Source organism: Crocodylus siamensis, chromosome 1 (genome assembly GCF_052110815.1).
Source record: "Crocodylus siamensis isolate JL-2025a chromosome 1, ASM5211081v1, whole genome shotgun sequence".
In the NCBI taxonomy this organism is placed as follows: domain Eukaryota; kingdom Metazoa; phylum Chordata; order Crocodylia; family Crocodylidae; genus Crocodylus; species Crocodylus siamensis.
Genome location: NC_143395.1, coordinates 232,463,720 through 232,473,823, shown reverse-complemented (window position 1 = coordinate 232,473,823; position 10,104 = coordinate 232,463,720). Strand labels below are relative to the sequence as shown.

General features: G+C 45.5%; 1 protein-coding gene across 2 annotated transcripts in view; it reads right to left on the bottom strand.

Moving 5' to 3' along the window:
- Positions 1 to 10,104, bottom strand: part of CRYBG3 (crystallin beta-gamma domain containing 3) — a 143,208-nt gene that overhangs the window by 102,561 nt on the left and 30,543 nt on the right. For both annotated transcript variants that reach the window (XM_090058875.1, XM_090058876.1), the window contains exon 3: positions 1,611 to 2,029. In XM_090058875.1, the coding sequence (XP_089915001.1) occupies positions 1,611 to 2,029 (419 nt within the window). The remainder of the gene's footprint in view (positions 1 to 1,610; positions 2,030 to 10,104) is intronic.

Below are 10,104 nucleotides of genomic sequence, written 5' to 3'. Positions count from 1 at the left end.
CCAGCTGGTAAGTCTGTGGAGGGGAAGAGGCATGGGGGGCAGATCAAAGCCCCCATGGTGAGGGAGGGAGTGGGGCTGGTACAGCCCAGCCAAGACAGGGTGGGGGGCTGAGCTGCATGGGAGACCAGTCTGGGAGACACGGGGGAGAGGGGGGAGAAGGGAAGTACAGAGGGCTCCCCATGCTGTGTGCACCCCAGGAGAGGCATGTGGGGCATGTGTCCCCCAGATTTGTGCACAGGGCAAGGGTGCACTGCCCTCTGCAGCCTCTTCCCAGTGGTGGGGGCTGGGCTGGGGCTGCACTTGGGGCAGGCAGTGGCAGTGCTGGGGATGGGGGGGTTATAAGGTGGGTTACAGCCAGACCAATATTTGCCGTAGCCACCCCACAGCCCCTCTTCCCAGTGCTGTCCCTCCACTCTTGCCCGTCCAAAGTGCAGCCCCAGCCCAGCCAGAAAGAGGCCAGCACAGCCCTCAAACCTGCAGTGGGCAGCCCACCCTTGCCTTGCATACAAATTTGAAGGGCACATACCCCCCATGCCTGCCCCAGGGGTGCATACAGCAGGTGCAGCCATCCCCCTCTGTGCCCCCCGGATGAGTTGCCCATGGCTCTGCCCTATGCCCCACTCACTCTGTCCTGGCTGGGTAGCGCCTGCCCCTGCCTCTGCCCCAGCTCCACTCCTTTCCTCACTGTGGGGACTTTGATCTTCCCCACCCCATGACCCTTCCGCACAGCAGACTTACCAGCTGGACGCTGGTCTTGAAGTTGCCTGGCTGCATTCCTGGCCGCCTGCATACATGCAGCGTTTATCTGCGACATTAATCTGCCACATCAGCCAAAATAGCGATTGCTGATAATGTCAATTTTCCTTTTATTGGTGCCAATACAATATGGACCAATGTACTGGCGCACCTCTACTAATTATCTGTTTAGTATAAATCCTTTGATTACAGAATAGTTCTCGGGTTAAGGGAAACACAAGTTAGTATAAGCAGTACTTTTAAGTCAAATTGGTTAAGGAAAATATTAAAATTTATAAAAACTTATCTGCAGAACAAGTAAATATACACACACACATACAGAATTAATAAAAGTAAATGCACCTGCCAAAATCCTGGGTTTTATTTAGACTATAATATTGAAGGAAATAAATTCATTCTTTGCTTTTTCTGCACTCATATAATACTGAGTGTGTTTTAGGCATATCTGTTCCTTCCAGCCCTTACCTTCTTGTCTCAGTGCTCAGAGAATGTCCCCTCTCAACTTCTCCTGGCTCAGTAAGCTGTGCCTCACTTTTCCAAGAAGAACTCAAGAAGTCAGAGTCATCAGCTAAAGGCCAAAACACAACTTTCTCTATGGGTTCTGGCTAACTTCTCCCTCAAACCAGTCAGGCCCCAGAATAGTATTCTGGTTAAAATGCCAATAACCACTCCAAATCATCCGTTAGAATCAATGCAAGAACAGACACTTACTGGGTCGACCATACACCCATCTTGCCCAGTATCCCATGTCACACTGTGGCAAAGAGTGGATACTGAAATGAAGATCAGCAGGCACATCACATCACACAGACACAGCCACCATAAGACATTTAATATAAATTTAAAAAACCTACCTTATTACATCATGAGACTGTTCATGGTCTACTTGTAAATCCTGCAATTCATCTTCTTTGGTATTAGCCTCTTTAATTACTGCTACTTCTTTTACTCCAGCAGAGCTAACAGGAGCTTCAGTTTTCAGAGTCTGTGTGTGCCTATCTTCCTGAAAAGCAGTGGGGTTCTTTAAATCTTTCTCAGATTTGGGGCATCCATCTTGGGGTGTAGACCGTTTTGATTCTCCCCAAGAAGATTTTGAGCCAATATTGAAAAAACTTCCGAGGAACTGAAAAAATCCATCTTTGAGCTGCTTGTCTTTATCTGCTTTGTTGTCAGAAGCCAAACTTGGAAGACTGTTAGCCTTTTTTAATTCCTCCTGGGTTGTGGAATTGCTTAGGTCTTCTGTGGAGTGAGTCTTATCTTCATTTTGAGAAATCTTAAAAAAAAAAAAAAAAAAAGAACAAGATCCTAAAACAATGTTGAAAAGAGCCAATACATTGGTTTCCATACTCTTCAGAAAGCATACCAAAAATGCCCTTACAATACTTTGAAGCACAGTATTACTTCTGCTTGACCTGCTGTTTAAGAGTTATTTTATAAAAGCTTTGATAAAACCCCTTACTCTTTTCTCCTAAGTTATCTTTACATTCTGTAGAAGAAATGATTCTTTCCCCCTTCCAGAGGACTGAAAGTTTAAAGAGTGGGAGGTTACAAGATGTCTTGAAAAAGTATGTTGAGAGGTTCACAAGACAAATTCTGTGGAGGTAAGGCATCATGAGATACATGCAGACCTTAAATAATTAGATCTGGCAGAAAGGACATGAGGAAGTAAGGAGCAGTGTTTCATTGAATGACATTGTAAGCAAGCAGAACAGACTATTATTTAAAGCTATGAAGCTGTTTGGGACATCAGGCCCAGTCATTTAAATAGTCAATAATATACTTGAATAGTCTTTACTCATACGTAAGTATTCCCAGAGCAGCCAATGGGAATACCAGAATATATCAGGATAACACAATAAAATGCTAAGGCTGAATTTAGAAAAAAAAAAGTTAAATTCATGAGCGGTTGATATTTCTCTGAAATTACATAAGGGAATATATATAGACTTGCCCTTTAAATGGGCAGATTATTGATTCATAAATGGTATCTGAGGCTATCAATTATTCCTGTTAGGAATTTAGGGTTAGTGCAAGTTGTTTCTAAAAAGGAAGATCTCTGATCACACAGTGCACTAGGTAATTGGAGGCAGAATTCTAGTTTCCTAGATTGATGGGCAGAATAATATTCCTATCCTTTCAGTTCATTGACACCACTTCCAAAATGCAGGGGAGTATTTCATATTTTGGCTGCCAGTAAGTATAATCCAACCAGGTTGGGTGTCCATGAAAACTTGCAAGCAAGCTGAATACTTTTTTACAGTTTTCATTAGAGGAAGGTCCCTGTCAGCTGGGTGGCAATCTCAAATAACTGATTAAAATTAGGAGTGCACCGATAAAGATTTTCTTGGCTGATACAGATAGCCAATTATTCACCAGGTGTATCAGCCAATACTAATCCAATAACTAATTTACAGGAGCATAACCGGGCAGTGTGAAGAGCAGCATTCTACAGGCAAGTCTCTGGAGGGGAAGGGGAGCGGGGGTGGGAAGGGGTGTGTGGCAGGGTGCAGATCAAGGCCCCCCACAGTAAAGGAAAAAGGAGTGGCGCAGGAGTTGAGGGCACTGCCCAACCAGGGTGGTGAATGGGACCCTGGGGCCGGGGCAACTCATACAGGCGATCAGCGTCCCGGTGCTTAAAAATGATAGCAGGTGTGCTTGAACTAAAGCTCATCAAATGAGTATGGGAATGCTTTTAGGAGCCGACCGGGATGAGGGTGGAGGTGGGCTGCCTTCTGTGAGCTTGGGGCTCTCTGTTCTGCTGCGTTTGCCCTGGGAGTTATATGCTGGCCGCATGTCTCCTGCTCCTGGATGAGCCACTCGCAGCTCCGTACCACTTCTCGCCCCAGCTGCAGGTCCCATTCACCATTGTGGCTGAGCAGCACCCCCAGCCCCTGTCCCACTTACCATGGAGGCCTTGATCTGCCCCCACCTCACTCCTTTTCTCCTGCATGCCTCTTCGCCTCCACAGACTTACCTGCAGGGCACTGCTTTCCACGCTGCCTGGCTGCATTCCATGTGCGTGTGTGCGGCTACATGGATATATGCAATATCTGGGGGCACCGGACAGAAAGTGTATTATATTTATTAGTGATGTTACCAGCTACACTGGCCAAAAAAAGGCGATAGCCAATAATGTTAATTTCTTTTTATTGGTGCACCTCTATATGCAATCCAATATGCAATTGGCACCTCTAATTAAAACGGTATTAAGCCACCCTTAGCTATAATTCATAAAAATGCATTCTGATCAAGAGGACAAGAAGGAAGAACCCCAATAACCTTGAATCTCTGTGGCCCAAATATATTAATGAGATTCATAAACAAGAGCAAGCATAATTTGTAAAACAGATAGAAATTGTTTATCTTATCCATGCAGTTTGTCAGTACTTTTATTAATTCCCTAGTACTATTTTTATTTGAAGACACATCACTTTTAGATAACAGGCAAGCATACTGAAGGCTGCTTTACTTAAACTGGTGAAAGAAGATGGACCCCGCAAAGGCTAACTACTTTAGATGATGAAAAATAATAATTTTAATGCAGAACTTGCTATTAAATGGAGACCAATGTTAAATTCCTTAGTGAGATGCACAGTCTATTACCTACAATTTATTTTGACATTGCTTTGACCTCTAAGCAAATATTTTCCCTTTTTTCCCTTTTCTGAAGATTGTCAATTTTTTCATATTATTTCTTAAGTCCACTTATTTCTTTAGCCCAGTTATTAATGTGGTTAGCAATGTTTCACCTTCATCAAGCTACAATGTTTGAAGTGCAACAGTTCTTATGAACAAAAAAAATAGAATTTCACCAATTTATATATTAAAATATCTATATCCCTGTACCTTAGGCAAACAAAGAAAGCCTTCTCACTTTCAGCAAAAATTGAATGGCAGGGCCATACCTAAGGGAAGTTATTACAAGACTCATTGCTATGATATAATATATTCTTAGAACATGTCCCATTTAGAAATGTTTATATGTCAAGTTATATAGTCTAGGCACCTGCAAAGTAAAATTTTGCAAATAAAAGCTTCCTTAGTTAATAAGAACCATCAATAAATCAGGATTTTCCACTGTTTTTAGTTTCTTATATTATATCCATCACCATGGTATTGTCAGTTACCAATCCACACCGTACATTGTCCTCACACTCCACAGTCATTTCTCTATGACCAACTAAACATATGCAATTCCTTTTCATTTAAAATAAAACTGTATTTTTTTTTAAATCTTGTCTCCTTTTCACAAATTTGACAAAATCTGGTAATCCACAACCAATTTCTTAGGCTCTGGTCCAACTAGGGAAGTTCTACTACAGTTCATGTTCATTCTTGCTTGGTTCTAAATGGTGTTTCATTATTTAATATTCAATTACTTGTACGTGCGTGTAGGGGGGGGAAGGATGGCATTTCTCTGATGATATGGTTCTATTATAAACTATGGAAGTAAAAATAACTTAAATGAAAGTGTAGGGCTTTCATTATTTCTTTATAATTAAACCATCACAGGCCTTATACATAAAAACATTTCTGCCTATGTTATGTAAATATATTAAACACAAAGGAAAGTGTTCAAATCAGTTATTTGATGTTTAAGTGTAATACCTCATTCCAATTTCTCTATTTTCAATTTTTTTAATTTTAAAAGGACATTTTGTGCTCTGAAGACAGGCACCACAGTACGTTAATTAGTACACAGCATGGGTTCCACAAGTGGTACAGGCAGCCTGTGTGGCACATGGCAGACCAGGACAGGAAGACAAACAGAAGAGCAGCAGATATGGCAGGAAGCAGAAATCAAAGCAGCAAACTGGGCAGGGAGCACAGCAAAGGGAACAGAAAACAGAGCAGCAGATCAGTGTGGGAGCAGAAAGCAGAACAGTGGATTGGGTAGAGGAAAGGAATCAGAGTAGCATTCGGGGATGACACAGGGCTAATTTGTGGCATGCCTTCCAAAAAGGTTGGCTCCCACTGAGTTTGTACATTAACCGTTTACTACTGGGAAAAGGGATCCCAATCCTATGTGGTCTCCGTAAGTGAAGCTTTATCTCAGGGCATAAGAAGCCTGTAAGATTTTGTCCCTCAGCTGCAGTTATTATTCATGTCCCACATGCAAGATGTTTGCAGAAACACTGAACCATTTAGTTCTTCCTTCCTCCTCCTGCTCCACAGTTTAACAAGTTAGTAGTTCCCAATGATTTAAATATTTTGTTTGAAGGAGGACTTTCCAAAACTTTAACAATAGTGCATTATGCACAGATCTTCCTTGGGAATAAAATAAAAACCTAGGAAGCCTTTACAAAAGATTTACATTAAAATACATGTAGATTTCAAGTTGAGGTGGGGGAGCTAAGCAAATTTCTGTTACCCCCACATCCATATAATAATTCTCCCCTCTTTATTTCATCCATCTTCCTCTTCACCTCAATTTGTTTTTGCTCTTAGATAATACTCTTATCATCATCTGCAATACAGTAAAGCCTAAATCTGGAGTTCTAGATATTGCATGAACAATATTGCTCCTAATCTATCATTAAAGGTAATACATTTTGGCACTGGGACTTCAAATTGCTGATGCAAGACGTTGTATTTAGCCCCATAAAACCTTTAACGTAGCTGGAGCCCTCAGGCACAAGTATCAGTCTTGTTCAGCGCAGAATATATAAACATAGGTAGCACCACACACAGAAGGAGTTTCACTTTCCACTGCCTTGCATTTCTCTAAATTCATTTAATCTACAATGGAAAGAAAACACAACAATAAAACATAAACCAAATCTTTGGCTCATATGAATAAATTCATGCATTAGCATTACAAACTAATGGTATGTCTAAACTGCAAGTTGGGAGAGGGTAACAACTGCAACACAAAGTGGCCTACTGAGTTAGCTAACTGGCTTTGGTAACAGTTTTTTTAATGAAGAGTGGCAACATAAATTTCAGTGAAGTGTATCAAACTGTCAAAGCCCATCAGGAATCATTTAATGATTACGCAGGGATCCTAGTTTTCTCTGTTTAAAAATCCAAAAGTCTCTGAAGATTTTTTTTTTTTTTAAGGCAGGGGCCCCCAAAAATTCTCTGATTAAAACCCCTCAAATCCACATTTTTCTGAAATTAAAATTAAACACCTCTATATATTTAGGTATCAGTTGAACACAATGTTTTATTCATATATTTACAATTTGAAAGCTATCTGAAAGCCTACCAGTGCCTCAATCACTATAATAAAATAAATTCTAAATACCTATATACTTTGGCATCTGGTTTTGGTTTTTTTTATCATGGAAAAAAAAAAATCAGAGCTCCCTCTGCCCCCTTTGCTCACCAGGATGCAGGTCCAGTTGTGGCTGTCTCCCTTTGCTGCTTTGCAGCTCTGAGCAGCCCTGATATGCCAGTGCCCTGTCCCTGCCCATGCCGTTGTCCCTTACTCCCAAGCCACAGTCCCCGCCAGCCCTGCCAGTACCCCTCACTCCCGAGCCCTGCCGATGCCCCTCATGCCCGGGCCACAGTCCCCCACCAGCCCTGGCAATGCCTCTCAGTCCCAACACAGCCCTCCACAAGCCCTGCTGGTGTCCCTCACTCCCAACCCACATACCCAACCCATGGCTCCTCCCCATCTTGCAGGTGCCCCTCACTCCAAACCCACTGCCTCCCAACTCCCATCCCCCCACTATGCGAGACAGGATGTAGGTGTGTGGGGCAGGAGACACATGTCCCCTGAGATTTGTGTGCCCACAGCAGGCATGGGGCTGGCACAGGCAGGAGCTACCTCTATGGCCCATCAGGCAGGACCCAGTGCATGAGGGCAGAGCGGGACAGCAAGACTTGTTGCCACCGCCATCTGGACCCCCAGTGCCAGCCACGCCACCAGGAGCGCAAGGAGTAACAGAATGAGGGAGAGGACCACACTGTCCTTCCACCAACAGCCACTCACATGCTGGACCGTGGCTCTACCCCAGCACTATAGCCCAATCGCTGCCGCCACCACTCCCGTCAGGCCACCCACACTGCCTCCCATCCCACCTCCCCTGCAGGGTACAGCCATGGCCTGCGGAGAGTGGCAGCAGCAGCCAGGCCATGGAGGAAGGGTAGTGTTCTAGCTTGGTGCACAGGTGGCTGGCAGCAGGAGGTGAGGGCAGTGCACCCCACCCAAGTGTATTACTCTTCATGTTGCTGGCAGCATGGCTGGCACAGGGGTCCCAGCAGTGACAGTGGCAGTGAGTCTTGCTTCCCCACTCTGCTCCCTCATGCCTATTGTGGGTGCACAAATCTGGGAGGGCATATCCCTCCACACTCCCTGATGCTTCATGTATGCTCCCCCCACCCACAGACTTACCTGCAGGGAGCTGTGGGAACTTGTTTCCACGCTGCCTGGCTGCCACATGCGTGTGTGTGCACGTGCATGTGGCTCCCCCTGCCTGACTGCACTCCTCCCGTTCTACCAGCCCGAACCAGCTCCTTGCAAGCTGGAACTCTGCCAACCTGCAAGGGGAAACCTTTGGTTTCTTGCATTTTCTCCTATTTTTCTGTGCCAAATGGAAAACACAGAACCCTATTGATTAGCCCCTGATGCTGTCAGATTAAAGCTAGTTCAGCTGTACCTAATGGTGCTGCAATCCCATCTCCAAACACAGAATAAATGTACCCTGCAGTGTTGACTGCACACATATAAGTGGGCACAGTATCCACTACTAACTTGAACAGTTCCACTGAAGTACAGAGTCAGGCCCCAAGAGCCTGGTAATATGCTAATGACAAAGTATACATAAAGTTTTTAGTCTTAGACACACTGTAGTGAAAAACTATTTGTGAGCACCGATGGCCTTCTCTCAGAAACAGAGCAGGCAACAGTTCAAATTGCCAGAGGCTCTAATTTGGCAGGATCCATGTGTCAATCTGCCAAGAACACAATCTCTTATTGTCCCCAAAACTGAATGAAGTGAAAATACTAACAGGAGAAAAACACAGGATTTCCTTGAACAAAGGATTAGCTGCCAGCCACAATAATAAGACATTTCAGATTACAACCCACCTTAAGCGAAATCTAAATATGAAGCAGAAATTCTGGAGAGCAAAACAAAACTCAGTTGCTAGTTGTTTTAGTGTAACGATTTTGTGAAGGAAGCACACTTTGCATGCTGTGCAAGCATATGCACACATTTTAATGTTGTTACCATTGTACCATGGCAACTGTTCACTTAAAATACCTCAGAGGCTCATGTTTGTGATACAACATAAGAGGAAGGACTGGAAGTCAAAACATAGGGGTTCTGATTAACTCAGGGGCAGGCAAAATACAGCCTGAGGGCCAGATCTGGCCCACCAAGCACTTACATCTGGCCAGCGGTGCCCACCAGTGAACCCTGCCCAGCCCCTTCACCTACAAGGGTGAGAGCAAGGCACCTATGTTTACTCATGCCTGCAACATACCCTATTGCACCTTTTTCCTGCCCTTGAAGGGGCAAGAGCCCCAGCCCAGCCACTATGTAGCTTCCAGGCAGGACTGCTGCTGCTGCTGCAGCTGCGGGGGACCTGGTTTCCCCAAGGTCCCGCTTGCTCCAGGCAGCAGGTAGGGAAGCAGTGGGGGCAGGGGCAGACCTGCAGCTGGATGGGAGCATTACATGTCGGGCTGGGGCTGGTGGTAATGTGGAGCCCGTGCCCAGGGAGGCAGCAGCAGCACAGAGTTTGGATCAGCAGTGTGGGGGTGTGAGGGAGGGTGGGGGGATGTGGGGACCCCTCCCCACACTCTCCCCGTGGTGTGCAGCCCTGGCAGGCGTACTCAGGGCACTGGTGCCCAGTGCAGGCATTGCCATTCCGTGTGTGGCTCCGACCAGCACCGCACACTGCAGCAGGGGGCACAGCCCAGCCAAGCAGCCTTTATCATTGGTCCTCCCCGTTGCGCATGTGCAGACCCAACACTTGTGTGCCACAGGAGGGAAGCCCCACACACTGGAGCCGTCTGACTTCTCCGCACTCCACCACGCAGGTCCTGTGGCAGGAGGTAGGGAAGGCAGCTGGCTCTAGCACATGGAGCTTCCTCCCCATGGCACACAAGTGTGCAGGGGGCAGCACTGGTGATATAGACAGTCCAGTGGGAGCTGCACTGGCTGGATGTGCAGAACTGGTTTGGCCAAAGCTGCGGGCCTCTGGGCACCAGCACCAAGCACAAGCACCTCCCCCCCCACTGCTGCTCCATGGAGGGTGGGTGGGGTTCCTCACACCCCACAAATGCCACACACCCACACCCTGACCCTACTACCTGCCACATATACACAACCCCTCAACATACCTTATGTCCCCTACATCTCCTCACATACCCCTGCCACCCCACCATATACATACACC